General features: G+C 53.4%; 1 protein-coding gene across 1 annotated transcript in view; it reads right to left on the bottom strand.

Annotated features, from left to right (window-relative positions):
- CRHR1 (corticotropin releasing hormone receptor 1) overlaps nt 1–3,104 on the bottom strand; it is a 51,547-nt gene extending 48,443 nt beyond the window's left edge. Inside the window, exon 1 of the mRNA XM_010389030.2 lies at nt 2,858–3,104. Within this exon, the coding sequence (XP_010387332.1) occupies nt 2,858–2,890 (33 nt within the window). The 5' untranslated portion in view covers nt 2,891–3,104. The remainder of the gene's footprint in view (nt 1–2,857) is intronic.
- Between the last annotated feature and the right edge of the window lie 13,106 nt (nt 3,105–16,210).

The raw sequence follows: 16,210 nt of genomic DNA, 5'->3' as shown, positions 1-16,210 counted from the left end.
GGAGCTCACTCTCCTGTTAGAACCCACGGAGAGGCCTTGCCTTCTGCACCCCTCACAGACACTGGGGCCCATGTTTAGAGCCACACTCCATCTCCCTACAAAGAACTGCAGTGGGTGTGTGGTTGACTCCGAGGTGCTCAGGCCCCTGCCCCTCCCTGGGGATAGAGACAATGTCTTGTCTGTCTTCTCCTGACTCATGGCCACTTGCACACACATTGTCTCTCCCCACTCACACACACACTTTCACACACCCTGTCTCTCCCCATTCACACACATTTTCCCCCAGGACTCTGTAAGCGGTATAGTGTGAGGCCCACAATATAGGCCCCAGAGTGAACCCTTTCCCAACCCTGGCTGACTTGTTGGGGACAGAGCTGGATTTGGGATTAACCCTAAATCCCCTAGATTCATACTCTCATGCTGACAAAACTACCTGAGCTCTTATCTGGCTGAGCTCTAGAGTGAAATTTAAGTGGCTTAGAATATTTTTTCGTAATGGCCAGGCACAGTGGCTCAGGCCTGTAATCCTAGCACTTTGGGAGGCTGAGTCTGGCTGATCGTTTGAGCCCAGGAGTTCGAGACCAGCCAGGGCAATATGGGGAAACCCCATCTCCACAAAAAATACAAAGATTAGCTGGGTGTGGTGGTGCATGCCTGTGGTCCCAGCTATTCTGGAGGCTGGGGTGGGAGGATCACTAGAGCCTAGGGAAGTTGAGGCTTCAGTGAACTACGATCACACCATTGCGCTCCAACCTGACCAATAGAGTTCGACCCTGTCTCGAAAAAAAAAAAGGATATTTTCTGGTAAAAGCAAACAAAACAAAGCCTTTTATCAGAGTGTCTGGGTTTGAATTCTGACTACTCACTGGTTGTGTGACCTTGAACCAGTTACTTAGCCTCTCTGTGTCTCAGGAATAATTCCTACTTCCCTAGGGCTGTTAGGAAGACTAAGTGACTTAATATTTGCAAAGCAAATAAGCAACATTAGAATAATGCTCAGTGAATTGTACATGCTACATAAATAAAAGAACAAAAGCAACTATTTAATTGTAACCAACATTTGAAACCAGCATTTGCTGGCCATTCACTCACTGCCCCACATTCATCTGGTGTTTATTGAATGCCTACTGAGTCTATTAGGCTAGGCATAAAGGGCAAATACCTGTCATCTAGTAGGAACAACGGAAATAAAAATATTTTTTAAAAAGGAAAACATGATCATTCTAAACAGAGATTTGCACACAATTCTAAGAAAGGCCAGAAAAAGAACATTGATCTATTTCCGTGTAAACCTGGAAAAGAAAGAAAGAAAGAAAGAAAAGAAAGAAAGAAAACACCCACAGTTCAATCCTTTGAATCCATTTAAAAGACTGACTATTTGGTCTAACTGGTTTGTGCATTTAGACCAGGCTTCGGTACACACGAGACTTTTGGAAAATATTACCGTTCAGTGCCATCTATTCGACCTCTCTGGATGTTTTACTTCTACCTTCTTCACCTGTCTGTCACCTCGAACGCCCAGAAAATAATCTGTGAGTTCATCCCTAGCCCTCAGATAACGGATGAGGGAGGGGATGTGGGTTCAATGAGACCAAACCTCGGTCATTTTAAGAATCAATTTATAAATATTTGGGGAGGGGCAGGATTAGAGAAAAATCTCAGTAACTTGTAACGTCTCAACTAAGGAAGCAGCAGCTGCTGCATTTAAAAATCTTGGTGGCTTAACTCAAACCAGTTGGTTTAATAACTGATGGAAAAATGAAATTCCGCCAATCTGCACCCCTCCCCCAAATCCACCGAAGTCTCTTGAATGTAATCGCTCTGAATGCCCTGAGCCGGGTCAAGCTGGTGTCTATGTTTGTGGCTGGAGCGGACCGTGCGGAGTCCCGAGCCCCGGGTGAGGCGATGCCCAGACTGGCGCGGCGCGGGGTTTCCCGGCAGCCGCGCAGAGGCCCACCCGCCTCTCCGGCCGACTGCAGCGGGCGCGCCTGTACTCTACAAGACCAAAACGCTTTGGAAAGCGCTCGGGGCTGCAAGTGACGCCTGGCACGGGCGGCGGGCCGGACTGCCGGCCTCCCAGTCCTTCCCGGGCTCACACAACCCGCGGGCCGCCCCCGCCGCCCACGAACTTCAGCCGGCAGACGCTGGACGTGCGGTCTGGCGACTTTCCTAAACTCCAGCGCCTGATCCGCGTCGCAGGGTCGGCCGCGCAGCGCGGAGGTTGCGGGTGCCCAGGCTTGGAGAGCGAGCGTCGCGCTCCCGGCCGCGGTGGGGGAACAGGAACCGCCGCCGGAGGCACCGTCTCCTCCCCTGAGACTGCGATATTGATCAACGGCTCGCAGGCGCTGGCGGCATTCAGCTCCCCGGGCTCGCAGCTTGCCGCGGAGGGGAAAGGGCAGGACGCGCTCCCAGGACTAAGGCGGGGGCGTGCGGAGTCAGGGAGCTGTGCCGGGGCTCTGGGGCGAGGTGGGGAGCCCCGCTTCAGAGCCTCCCGTCCCGGGGCCGGGGTCTGCAGGGGGGGGCGTGGGAGGTGGAACCTCCCCTCCCCTAGGCGTCTGCCCCAAAGCCTAGACCGATTCTTGGCGCGGAGCCGGCTACCCGGGTGGGCGGACCCCCTCCTCCGCCAACATCCCGGCGGCTTCGCCACGATTTCTTGTCTCACCTGAGTCTCCCCCTGCCTATCCAACCCCGGCTCCAAAGGTCCCGAGAGTTAGACTGCCCCGGAGCCCAGCCTTCCCGGACCTGAGCTCGGCTCTCCCAGCGCCCCCGCCCCCATCGCACCCACAGCCCAACCCCGTCCCGCGTCAGCCAGGGGCCGGGGACGCCAGCGCTCGAGGACTGGCCGGCGGGCTCTTACCTTAACGAGCCGGAGCTGCGGGTGTCGTCCCATCCTCGGGCTCGCTCGGCTACCGTCCTGAATGCCCGGGTCCCGCGGACATCCCAGAGGGGCCGGCGGGCGGCTGTGGGCTCGGGCGGCACGGGGTGGGCGGCCGGGCTCCTCGGTCGCTGCCTGGTGCGGAAGTGCCCGGCTCGGCCCTCCCCGGCCCCGCGGCCCGGCCTGGCCCAGCTCTCGCTCGCCCCTTCCCAGGGAAGTCTGGCCGCCGTTTCCCGACTCAGCCTGGCCCGCGGCCGCCTCTTGCCGGCCTCGCCCCCGCCGCCTCCCCCACGGTCCGCGCCGCTCCTTGCCTCGGCTCCCCGCCCCCTCGCCCAGCTCGTCCCCTCCCCTTCCTCCCCCTCCCTCTCCCCTCCGCTCCCCTTCGGTCCCTCCTCCGCGCCTCGCCCCTCGGCTCCCTCCCCGCTCCTCGCCTCCTCCGTTCCCTCCCCTTCCCCCGGCCCGCTCCCTGCGTCCCGCCGCCAGGATCCCCTTTCCTTGCGCCCGCGTTTGCGGCAGTCCTCGGGCGCGCTGGCAGCGGTGGCGGCCGCCGCAGCCCGGGGAGAAGCCGGGGATGGGGGAAGGGGACCGCGGTAGAGGGTCAGCCTCTCGCCCGGCCGAGGTCGGGGCCTGGGAAGTCCAAGGGATCTGGGGCACTTGGGCAGGGGTGCTCAGGTGAATTTATGAGGGCGAGGCTACTGGGGGCTAGGGAAAAGGGCGGTCCCTACTGAGCGGAGCCGCCGCGGAACCCGGTGAAGCTGCGACCTGCGTTTGGGCAGTTCCCGCCCTGCGGCTGGCTAGGAGGAGCTCCTCGCCGCCCCCATTTCAGCCGCGCCGGGCGCTGGGCCCGACCCCCAGCACCTTTGGCACTGATGTGCCTGGTGCGCGCTGAGACGCGAACACTCTGCAGGATGAGCCCTTATTCATTCGTTGGTTTCTTCCTTCATTCGTTCAGTCTTACAAACTGAGTGCCTGGCCACTTTGGTTCAGGCAAGAGGCTGGATCTGGGAACCCTTTGGACCTGGGAGCCCCAAGATGAAAGGGAGACGGCGGTGCCCTGCAGGACAAGCGGGCACTGAACGCTGCCCAGGGGAAAGCCGGGCGCGCATTGCGCTGCAGCACGGCGAACGCCGCTAGGAGCCCGCGGGCAGGGCGTGGGGAGGACACAGCGCCCCCTCCCGGCCGAGCCCTCAGGGCAGCGGTGGGCCTCCCCGCCAGACTCCGGGGCCGTCTTTTGGATTGGCTCCGGAGCTCCCCATCCCAGGAAGCAACTCCCAGCCCTTCCAGATGAACAGAACTTTTGACTTCCTCTTCGCTCTTCCTCTCTCCTACCAGAGCTGAAAAGGGAGAATAGGAGAAGAGGAGTCACTGGGAGGTAGAGAAATCTTCACTCCACCCGCAAAGCCTCGGCCGCCTGGCCAATGCAGCCCCTGTGGGGTACACCAGAGCACCTGGAGCGGCGGGCAGCCAGCTTTGAAATCAAACTGAACCCACCTGCCCTGCACCCTGTGCCCTGCCGTGCCCACCCTACTCCTCTCTCCTGCCGACTTCTCAGCACACTGGGCAAGAGCCAGCGTGTTCATGGGTCCACTGGCCTTCATTTGGAGCTGGAGTTATTTTAAGAGATCATAAGATGCAACACACAGTTTACTGGAAATGGAGGCACACAGAGGGTAAGCCTAGGCCTTCCTCTCCTGATTCCCAGCTCACAGTGCCGGGAGGGCTGGGCCCTAAGGGGGCCTGGGACATTGACGTAGGGAGGGGCATTGCCCAGGAAGCCAGCTGCTCACATGGCTTATCCACACACCTGGCACTTTCTAGGTGAAGCACACAGTCCCGAGTCGCAAAACCCGCATTAGGTTAGTGCTCCGGAGCTGTTTGTGCCGAGGTGGGCACTGGCTTGCCCCAGCCAACCCCGGAAGGGGTGGACATGCTAAGCAGATCGACAACTAACTGTTCCCAACAACAGTTAAGTGCGGGGCAGTCTGATGTCCTGCAGGTTCTGGAGTCAGATGGCCTGAGTTGGAATCTTGGCTTTTCCACTTACAAGCTGTATAAACTTGGAGAATTATTTAATAATACCTCAATTTTCTCATCTATAAAGTCGGGGTAGAAACGCTACTTCTGAGGGCGGTTGGGGAGTTTGAAGGAGTTGATATTTGTAAAGCGCTTGGAACGGAGTCTGGCACATAGCAAGAGCTTAATGAGGGTTAGCTGTAGTCACCAATACTATCATCATCATCATCATCATCATCATCATCATCATCATCACAATGGAGTGGACTGGATGCTGAAGTGTGAGGGGCAGCTTGGTCCCACCCTCTAGGCAATCCTTTGTGGGGAGCAGAATTCTTGATCAGAAATTCACCAGCAGCAGTAGGCTGTGGAATCAGAGGAGAGGAAGCCGGTTGGTCCTCTGGCAGCTTTGCCCAGGCCCAGCCAAGGCCTCACTCCCTCCCTGGCCCCACCTTGGAGCACGCTCTCTAGGGACTAGATGGCTCCAGCTTCTGTGTTTCTCTCTGCTTAATAAACACCATCAAATTTTGCCTCTCTGAGCCCCATTATCCTCCCCTTGACGTGATCTTTAAATATGCTAATGCCATCGATTGGACTGCAATCAAGTCTTGCTCTTCCTGACTTTTTCGCCCAGGAGTCAGACCTTCTCGCTTTCTGAAGTGGCATCTACAGATAGCTCATTTCATCCTGTCTGTGTTGATTTCACTGACTTAACCTCCACCCCACCACTTTCCGCCGACTGACAGGTGAGGGGAGGGAGGCTTCTGTCTAATTCCTCAACCTACTTATTTATAGTTTTGGCCTTGGCAGCCTCAGGGAGGTTATGAGAGTTTGGTGTTCAATATTCCCTCTGTAAAAAGGTTCAATATCCCTTTTCATTTGTCCTGAAACTACCTCCTTTCACCTTCAAGGGCCTGGCTGTCATCTGCTGGGCTTGGTGAAGATGCTAGTGTCTGTCCTGTCCCTCCCTCTATACCCTTCCTCCCCTCTCAGCCCCAGCCAAAGCAGCCTCTGCACACCCTCCTCAGGATAGGCTCCTACTCCATTCCAGCATTCTTTTCCCAGCATGGCCTTTTCCAAATTCTCTTCTCATCCCATCCCTCCCTTGCCCTCTCCCCTTCCTGTCCAGGCCGGCAGCGGAATCGGCTTTCATTCATTTAATCTGCCAGATTTGGAAGAAAGGAGAAATGTGAGGATTCCAAACAGGAATAAAAGACAATCGCATGTCCTTCCAAACAGTAGGAGAGACAGATTTGATGTAATGATGGGTGAGACCCAGGGAGGCAGGGCTCAGTAGGTACCTCCTGCCTGTGGGGTTCCACTGGCTTAACCATCCTGGGGAGGTTGCTGGTCTGGAACCATACTTCTCAGACAACTGTGGCAAATAACTGGTTCTGTATTTTAAAATTTCTAATCTGTCACAGGCCAATATGATTGCAAAACACTGCGGGAATGAATTATTAGAAAAATGCAATAAAAGGCCAGATGTGGTGGCTCACGCCTATAATCCCCATACTTTGGGAAGCCAAGGCAGGTGGATCACTTGAGGTCAGGAGTTTGAGACTAGCCTGGCCAACATGGTAAAACCCTATCCCTACTAAAAATGCAAAAACTAGCTGGGCGTGGTGGCATGAGCCTGTAATCCCAGCTACTTGGGAAGCTGAGGCAGGAGAATCACTGGAACCTGGGAGGCGGAGGTTGCAGTGAACCCAGATCTTGCTGTGGCACTCCAGCGTGGGCAACAGAGTGAGACTCAGTCAAAGAGAGAAGAAAGAGAGAAAGAGAGGAAGGAAGGAAGCAAGAAGGAAGGAAGGAAGGAAGGAAGGAAGGAAGGAAGGAAGGAAGGAAGGAAGGAAGGAAGGAGAGAAAGCAATTTTAAAAAAAAGACAAAATGAAAGCCCAGTTTAAACACTAGCACATCAAATGGACATAAAGCTATTCTGTCTAATGGCTTAAAAATGTGAAAATGTAGCCAGGAGCAGTGGTTCACATCTGTAATCCCAGCCTTTGGGAGGCCGAGGCGGGTAGATCACCTGAAGTCAGGAGTTCAAGACCAGCCACTGCACCCAGCCCAGCCTCACCAGACTCCCCTCACGCCGTTGTCTCTTGTGTGCCTCTGCCCTGGAATGCCCCTCCCCATTATGCCTTCTTCAAGGCTCAGGACAAACGTCATTTCCTGCATAGAGTTTCCCAGAACCCGCCAAGTTAGCAGGAATGCTCCTGTTGAGTCCCTTAACACTCTGCCAGTGATGTGGCTAAGGCATGAGCTGTGGATCCAACTGCTTGGGTCACCACCTCCGCCCTACCACTGCTCTCTAGGACCTTGGGGAGTTGCTGAACTTCAATAAGCCTCAGTTCCCCCTGAAAAAAAGGATGATAACAATAGTTGTGGAGATTAAATATGAACCATGGGCCGGTGCCATGGCTCATGCCTATAATCCCAGCACTTTGGGAGGTCCAGGAGGGCTGATCACCTGAGGTTGGGAGTTCAAGACCAGCCTGACCAACATGGAGAAACCTCGTCTCCATGAAAAATACAAAATTAGCTGGGCATGGTGGCGCATGCCTGTAATCCCAGCTACTCAGGAGGCTGAGGCAGGAGAATTGCTTGAACGCAGGAGGCGCAGGTTGCAGTGAGCTGAGATTCCGCCATTGCACACCAGCCTGGGCAACAAGAGCAAAACTCCCTCTCCAAAAAAAAAAAAAAAAAAAAAAAACCCTAAATGCTTACTCTCAGTTTCTGCACTTACCTGGTCATAAACTGGCAACACGCAGTTTGCAGACAGGTGCCGGTCTGTAGATCATGCTTGGAGTAGCACTGGTCTGGAATGTTTGTGAAGTATGAGGCTAGGAAAGTGGCCTCTTTAAAATCCCATGAACATCGGAGGATATTGTGTTAATTACACTATTCATCTGTGCATTCATTCAACAAACATTTAATGAGGAGCAACTAGGTACCAGTCACTGTTGGAGACTGAAGCTAATAAAGATAAATATAACAGGGTCCTGGCCCTCAAGATGTTCACAGGCTGGAATGGGAAGCAACCACTTTGATAAATAATGAAGAGCTGGTGAAATTAGGTCAACAATAGACCAGGCACTGTGGGTGTGGAGGCAGGAATATTAATTCTGCCTGAGACCAATGGGGAAGACTCTACAGGGAGGTGATGCTTGTGCTGGGGTTTGGAGGCAGAGAGGCAGGTGTTTAATCCCACACGGCCAGCCGGCATTCGACAGAGGAATTAAAATATGTAAAGTGCTTAGCACAGTACCTAGCACATAGTAAATGCTTCAAATGTTTGCTATTTTTATTATTCAATATTATGAATGATCGTCATTGTCATTGTTACTATTCACCTAGATCTGCCTGGCACTGTGCTTAGTTTGGCATGGGGTTGTGGAGGTCACAATAGGTAATTCAGTTGGGGAAAGAGGTGATCTGGCTTTGAGCCCACCCCCTTTTTCAGAGGAAAGATTTTCCTGGAAGAGGTGGGTTGGGAGCTGGGTATTGAAGGAAGTGGGTATGGACATGTGAGAGAGTGGGACCTTCAAGGCGGGAGGGTTGCTTAGAGACAGAGCCCAAGGAACAAGTATAGGGCAGGGGAGGGGGCTGGTCTGATGGGAAGAGGAGATGGGATGAGGCTGGGGGCTGCGGGGGAGGGGGCCGGTCTGATGGGAAGAGGAGATGGGATGAGGCTGGGGGCTGCAGGGGAGGGGGCCGGTCTGATGGGAAGAGGAGATGGGATGAGGCTGGGGGCTGCAGGGGAGGGGCCGGTCTGATGGGAAGAGGAGATGGGATGAGGCTGGGGGCTGCAGGGGAGGGGCCGGTCTGATGGGAAGAGGAGATGGGATGAGGCTGGGGGGCTGCAGTGGAGGGGCCGGTCTGATGGGAAGAGGAGATGGGATGAGGCTGGGGGCTGCAGGGGAGGGGGCCGGTCTGATGGGAAGAGGAGATGGGATGAGGCTGGGGGCTGCAGGGGAGGGGGCCGGTCTGATGGGAAGAGGAGATGGGATGAGGCTGGGGGCTGCAGGGGAGGGGGCCGGTCTGATGGGAAGAGGAGATGGGATGAGGCTGGGGGCTGCAGGGGAGGGGGCCGGTCTGATGGGAAGAGGAGATGGGATGAGGCTGGGGGGCTGCAGTGGAGGGGCCGGTCTGATGGGAAGAGGAGATGGGATGAGGCTGGGGGCTGCAGTGGAGGGGCCGGTCTGATGGGAAGAGGAGATGGGATGAGGCTGGGGGCTGCAGTGGAGGGGCCGGTCTGATGGGAAGAGGAGATGGGATGAGGCTGGGGGCTGCAGGGGAGGGGCCGGTCTGATGGGAAGAGGAGATGGGATGAGGCTGGGGGCTGCAGGGGAGGGGGCCGGTCTGATGGGAAGAGGAGATGGGATGAGGCTGGGGGGCTGCAGTGGAGGGGCCGGTCTGATGGGAAGAGGAGATGGGATGAGGCTGGGGGCTGTGGGGGAGGGGCCGGTCTGATGGGAAGAGGAGATGGGATGAGGCTGGGGGCTGCGGGGGAGGGGCCGGTCTGATAGGAAGAGGAGATGGGATGAGGCTGGGGGCTGCGGGGGAGGGCCTGTGGGTTTTCCAGGCCTTTGGATAAGGGGTGTGGTGATCTTCATTCTCTCACTTAGAACAACACATAATAATAATAATTAAGATTTGTCTTGCAATTTGCACTATGTAGCTCCTTCACAAACATTTTCCCATTTAATTCTTTTAATAACCCCACGAAGGAGGTATTAACAGCCTCACTTTACAGATGAGAAGGCTGAGCTCAGAGGTCAATACCTCTGAGTCCGAGGTGACACAGCTGGCTTTGGCATAGACAGGATCGGAGCCCATGTCCCCAACTCCCACTCCAGATATTTTTCAGTGTCATGGAGAGATGACCTGAGCCTAGTCCTCTGGGGAGCTGAGGTATCACCTTTATCACCTTCAGGAGGCCCCGGCTCCAGGAAAATGATGCTCTGGGGCTAGTCTTCCCTTTTTGCTTTTTCCAGTGGATGGGCTAAAGTGGGGAGTGGAGACAAGCCATGAGATAGAGGTTGGCAGTGACAATAGGTGAGGGCCACAGAGGGCTCCTCCTCCCTCCAAGTCGGACTTGTACCACTCAAGGGCGAGTGAACTTACCCTGGGCACAATTACCATATTTTGCATTTATTAAGTGTGGCCAAGAGGGCCATTGAAGTTTGTTACTTTTTGTTGTTGCTGTTGTCAAGAACACTTTTTGGCCGGGCGCGGGGCCTCACGCCTGTAATCCCAGCACTTCGGGAGGCCGAGGCGGGCGGATCACGAGGTCAGGAGATCGAGGCCATCCTGGCTAACACGGTGAAACCCCGTCTCTACTAAAAATACAAAAAATTAGCCGGGTGTGGTGGGGGGCGCCTGTAGTCCCAGCTACTCAGGAGGCTGAGGCAGGAGAATCGCTTGAACCTGGGAGGTGGAGGCTGCAGCGAGCTGAGATTTCGCCACTGCACTCCAACCTGGGCGACAGAGCAAGACTCCGTCTCAAAAAAACAAACAAACAAGAAAACAAAAAAACACTTTTTAAAGGTGAATTTGAAATAAGAAGAGTTGGGCGAATGAGAAGGCGTCTTGGAAGTGAAAACACATCAGAGATGTCAGCCGGAAGATCAGCGTGGAAAGGACCTACACACATCCACTTATCTTTACAGAGAAGTTGCATCTCCCAGCCCAGACCAGTGGCTCTCTCCAGGCGGGACGTTTCATAATATCCAAAGACACTTTGGGTTGTCATAGTTGACGGAGTTCTACTGGCATTTGGTGGGTAGAGGCTGTGGTCCAGCTAAACATCCTACAGTGCACAAGACAGCCCTCACGACACAGAATTATCTGGCCCAAAATATCCATGTGCTGAGGCTGAGGAAATCTGGCCTTGACAGCAGTGTGGCACCATGGACAGCAGAAATGCAGCTCCTCCGTGAGGCTGTGATCCAGACCCATTCTGTCTGAAGAGGCTAGTCTACCACGGTGCATTTCCTGGACTCCATCATTTCTAGAGCACTGGGGCCATGGGAAGGCACTGGGGTGAAAGCCATGGTGGAGCATCAGCGGGTAGTCAGGCAAGCCCAGGCCTGAGACTCTGGGCTTTTTGTGAGAATGTTCCTCACCCTGCCCTCCCCTCATTTCTACTACAGGTATAGGTTGTCCCTTGTTTTCCTCTTCATAAAATCCCACTTTAGAGCCAGAAAGGACTTTGGTCGAAACCAGCTGCTCTAATAGGTGAGATGCTATTTTTCCATTTTACAGATAGGTATACTGAAATCTAGAGGTTAAATGCACAGGGTATGTGCTTAGCTGATTCCCCTAAGAGCTTCGAGTTCCCAGAGGGCAGAGACTGCTTTCCAGTCATCCCTGCAGTCCCAGCCTCTGGCAAAGTCATGTCTCAGCAGATGCCAATGAAATGTCTTCAGTTAATGGTCACTTTTATCAGTGACTTTGGCCCCAGGCTCCTGCCTCCAGGAAAGCGCACTCTCTGAGCACCCATCCTCTTCTGCATCCTGCTCACTACAGTGAGGCACCCCCCTTTTCTGGGGTTCAAGGCCACCCAGTCCTGGATGGGAACAGCCCCCCCACCGACCCTGGTCAGGCAGCTTCAGCCTCCTGGTGGGAAGATGCAGTGGCAGCTTCACCACCCTTCACTCCTTCCCTCCCCTCCTTTCCCCTCTGGCCTTACAAAGGGCTCAGGGCAGGACAAATCCCCCCTCCAGCCTCTTGGGAATGTCTTCACTGCCCCCGAGGAAGCCCACACAAATGGCCACCCTGACCTTCAGTGGCCACTTCTAACTCAAAGAGCAAGACAAAGAGAGACCAAAGAGACCTATCAACCAGCAGCAATATGTTATGTGGACCTCATTTGGACTCTGATTCTTTAACAGATTTTTAAAAACAAGCAAAAACCTATAAATAGACAATTGGAAATATGAACTCTGATTAGATATTTGACAATTTCAGGAATGGTTGTTAATTTTTTAAAGTGTAATAATGGCATTGTGGTTATGTATTTAAAATGAGTCATTATCTTTTAGAGATACAGACTGAAATATTTATAGATGAAATGACATGATGTCCAGAATTTGCTGAATAATACAGGAAAGGAGGAAGCAGATAAGGATATTGATGAAATAAGGTTGGCTGTGAGTTGTTAATTGTGGAATCCAAGTGATGGGTACATGGGGAGTTTATAACATTTTGCCTATTTTCATATGCATTTAAAAATCTTACAGCCTGTGAGAGCTGCCTGGGACCACTCAGGGAGCACGCAGACCATGGTGTCCAAACCGTTTTCTGCGGAACCCAAGATTCCAAAAAGATGCCTCAGGACTGGTGCTGAAGGTTGGGTGCAGGGAGGGGATGGTAAAGGGGAGCCCAGGGAGGGGGCTGTGGGGGTGCACTTCTGTTTCAACCAGTTTTATATAGTGGAGTTCTATAGGAGAGCTCATTTTGGGAGAAAGGTTCTGCTCAGAGGAGGAAGCAGTTTTCCAAAGACCATGTGTGTGGGGCAGCACAGAGCCGAGCCCGGGCTCCCAGCTCTTAGCCTCCCTGGCTCTGTACCACACCGCCTTCCCAGGGCATGGCTGCCACCCCAGGGCCCCTGCCGGACTCAGTGGACCTGCAGTCTAAGTCTGGTGAACCACAGCAGGATGGGACTTGGCCACCTGGGGCTCTGCCCTAGGTGGCTAAAGGCATCTGCCTCCCTTGGGCCACCCATTGCTCAATTTTCACAGCCAGGCCTGTGGCTCAGAGCCAGCTTTAGCATTGCTGCCTGCCATCTGGCCAGGCCCCAGTGGCTCAACTGGATGGGGGCCAGCACCTCCCAGGCATGTCTGAGCCAGGGAAGTACTGACCAGGGTTCAGTCCACTGGCTACACAGCAGCAGCTCATTCCAGAAGAGGAAGGCCTCATGCCGCCCCCTTCCCGAGTCCCTCATGCATGAGAGGACTGGTCTGAGGCTGGCCAGATGGTTCTGTCCCCATGGGGTTGGGGCAAGGGGGTGATAATGGCTCAGATTATGGTTCCCACCTGCAGGCCAGCTGCAGGAGGAGCACAGAGGGCTCCTAAGTCATGTGGCAAGGAGAGGAGGGAAAAGAGGTGTTACCTGTGAGATGGGTATCCATTAGCTGCAAACAGCCTGGTAGGGCTTGTGAGGACATGGAAGGAGGATGGACACCAGTCCATGGTGAAGGAAATAGGTGGCTATGCCGGGGCTCTCCCATTGCCCCTCCACATCCACCCTCCACCCTCCCCATCTGCTCTGTGTTCAGGGCTATCTAAGTCCTCCATCACCTTCCCACTCTGGCTGGGCTCAGTCAGTAAGGAAGTCCATGCTGGAGCAAGGAGGGTGAGGTCGGGTACTTATCCCTCCAACTCTCTCCCTGTAGGTTGGCCATGGGCTGGCTGTGTCCCTTGACTGAGGTCCTTGCAGGTCCAGTGGCAGCCTTTCTCCATGGCTCTTCTATAGGGTCTGGGAACTTCTCCCTCTCCTTTTCCTTTTGGACCTCACAAAGGTCACAGCTGAGTTCTCACTGGCCTCAAGATGTTGCATGTCCCCTTGAGGTCTCCCCACTCTGTGCACATATTTGTAAATAGTCCCTGTAACAAGACCTTCTCAAATTATCCAGATACTAGTGGACTTGGGCCATCCCTTCCCACTAAGACCTTGGCGACTGCAGGCTGCTTGGGAGCTGAGTTTGCAAATGCTAGTGTATGATGAGGCTTTCCTTGCCTGTGATTCCAGCAAATTGGAGGGATGGGGAGGCCACCCCAGGGGGCCTAATGGGACAGTCCCAAGTCTAGGGGATGAAGGCAGTATGGGAGTCGCCCCAAATAAATGAGCAGAGACTCCCGTGGAGGAAATCCAAGTGGAGGACTTATTGATAGGGGTGTCACAGAGGTGACCTGGGAGTCTCCCCTCACAGGAAGGATGTTGTTATGGGGCAAAAGAGGCAGGAGGTGGAGAGGGTCAAGGAAGAAAAGCAGCGAAGGTGAAGCTCTGGCCATGCCTCTCCAGCTGTGCCAACTGTGCAGAGCGGGTGTGGTGTGGTGCAGACTCCAGAGGTGCGCCCATGCAGGCTGCAGAAGGAACATGTTCTCTGGAGTCTGGCAGCACCAGGGTCCCTGAATCTCTGACTGCTGTATTCCCACGGTGACTCCCCCTGGCTGGACCAGAATCTCTGCCTACCCCTCCTTTCCAGCCTTGCTCCGGGTCCTCTGCTGTGAACGTCCTGCTGGAAGTCAGAGTGAATCCTGCACACTCCCAAGCCCCCTGCCCTGGGGCTTATCCTCAAGCTCTGCCTGGAGTAGCCTTCCTTCCCTCTCTCCTGGATTGTAACACACTCCAGGTCCCCCACTCTCATGCATCAGTTGCCACCTTTTTTAGGGTTATGTCCCCATATCTGCCTGCCAGACCTGACCCAGCCATCCCCTTGCTCTGTGGCCTTGGGCACGTCATGTCTTCTCTCTGGATCCGGTTTCTTGGTCTGTGAAATAGTAGTGGTGCTGAGAGGTACGTTAGGGGAACTCTCCTGTTCCTTTCAGACTTGGATGAATCCATGGACCTAAGTCCTTTGTCCTACTAATAAAAGATGAAAGATGCATGCTTCTCTCATTCATCTTTGTGTTCTCCACAGCACCTAGTAGAGGGCCCCACCAGAAGGACTGGATGGATGATAAATCTCTCTAGAGTGACCAGGGGCCATTCATTCCTTGGCCCTAATTGTCCAGAGTTTGTTCCTTCCAGTGGGTTCATGGTCTCGCTGACTTCAAGAATGAAGCCGCATACCTTCACGGTGAGGGTTACAGCTCTTAACGGTGGCACAGATCCAAAAATAGTGAGCAGCAGCAAGATTTATCGTGAAGAGCGAAAGAGCTAAAGAAGGAAGCTTCCACAGCATGGAAGGAGACCTGAGCGGGTTGCCACTACTGGCTGGTGGAGTAGGGGGTGGGGGGGTTGGGGGCAGGGGGAGGTGGCCAGCTTTTATTCCAATATTTGTCCCCGCCCATGTCCTGCTGATTGGTCCATTTTACAAACCTCTAGCTAGCTACAGAGCGCTGATTAGTACATTTTACAGAGCACAGATTGGTGCATTTTACAAACCTCTAGCTAGCTACAGAGTGCTGATTGGTATGTTTTTACAGAGCTCTGATTGGGGCATTTTACAAACCTCTTATAAGACAGAAAAGTTCTCCAAGTCCCCACTGGATCGGGGAAGTCCAGCTGGCTTCACCTCTCACTAAGTTGATAAAAATATCCCTTGGGAACTTGACATCATTTCCACCCATTTCCTGGCAAATCCAGCATGTTCTCATTTATAATCTGGTCTCCTGAGTAGACTGTCCCCTGAGAGGTACATCCAGGACTAGCAATAATAGTTATCCTTTAAACAAGAGACTGCCCCACAGTTACTTCTGGGGTGGGAGCCTGGAAGGAATCAAAGGTGTTCACTGTATTCCCTTTGGATTTTTGTATACAACAAGTTATTATTGTAATATAAAAGAGACTTTTTAGAAAAAACATTATACACGAAGACTGATAATGTGGGTTGCTTCCAAAGAGGGGAACTGGGTAGCTAATGATTGAGGCAGGGTGAGAACCAGGGAGGAGACTCCCTGTTCAACTTATGTCCTTTGGTACCTTTGGAATTTGTACCATGTGCATTCATCATCTACTAAAAAATAAATGCAGGCTGGGCACGGTGGCTCATGCCTGTGGTCCCAGCACTTTGGGAAGCCGAGGTGGGCAGATCGCTTGAGCACAGGAGTTTGAGACCAGCCTGGGCAACATGGTAAGACCCTGCCTCAAAAAAAAAAATTATCCAGTCATGGGGGTGCACACATGTGGTCCCAGCTACTTGGGAAGCTGAGGTCAGAGGATTACTTGAGCCTGAGAGATCAAGGCTGCAGTGAGCCAAGATCATGCCACTGCACTCCAGCCTGGGTTACACAGACCCTGTCTCAAAATGGTAAATAAAAATAAATAAATAAATAAATAAATGCAAATTTATGAAATCACCAGCCTGTGTATAGTCCTTCTGTAGAGATGAGGTACTTTGACACGTAATAGCTCACTTAATCCTCCTCATGCCCCTAGGTAAATGCGATGATTATCCCTATTTTCAGATGAGGAAACTGAAGCTCACAGAAGATGAAAGGTTTGCCCAGAGTTTCTTAGTTGGTGTGATGTTGCATTGAGGCTCACACTCTGGGTTTCTGATCCTGAAGCAGGTTGCTGATAAGGTTTAGCTAGTCAAATATATTTCTATTAAAAAAAAAATGAATTGACATTTTGATGTATGACTCAG

The sequence above is a fragment of the Rhinopithecus roxellana genome, chromosome 19 (assembly GCF_007565055.1).
Source record: "Rhinopithecus roxellana isolate Shanxi Qingling chromosome 19, ASM756505v1, whole genome shotgun sequence".
Classification (NCBI taxonomy): domain Eukaryota; kingdom Metazoa; phylum Chordata; class Mammalia; order Primates; family Cercopithecidae; genus Rhinopithecus; species Rhinopithecus roxellana.
This window is presented reverse-complemented; position numbering and strand designations above follow the sequence as displayed.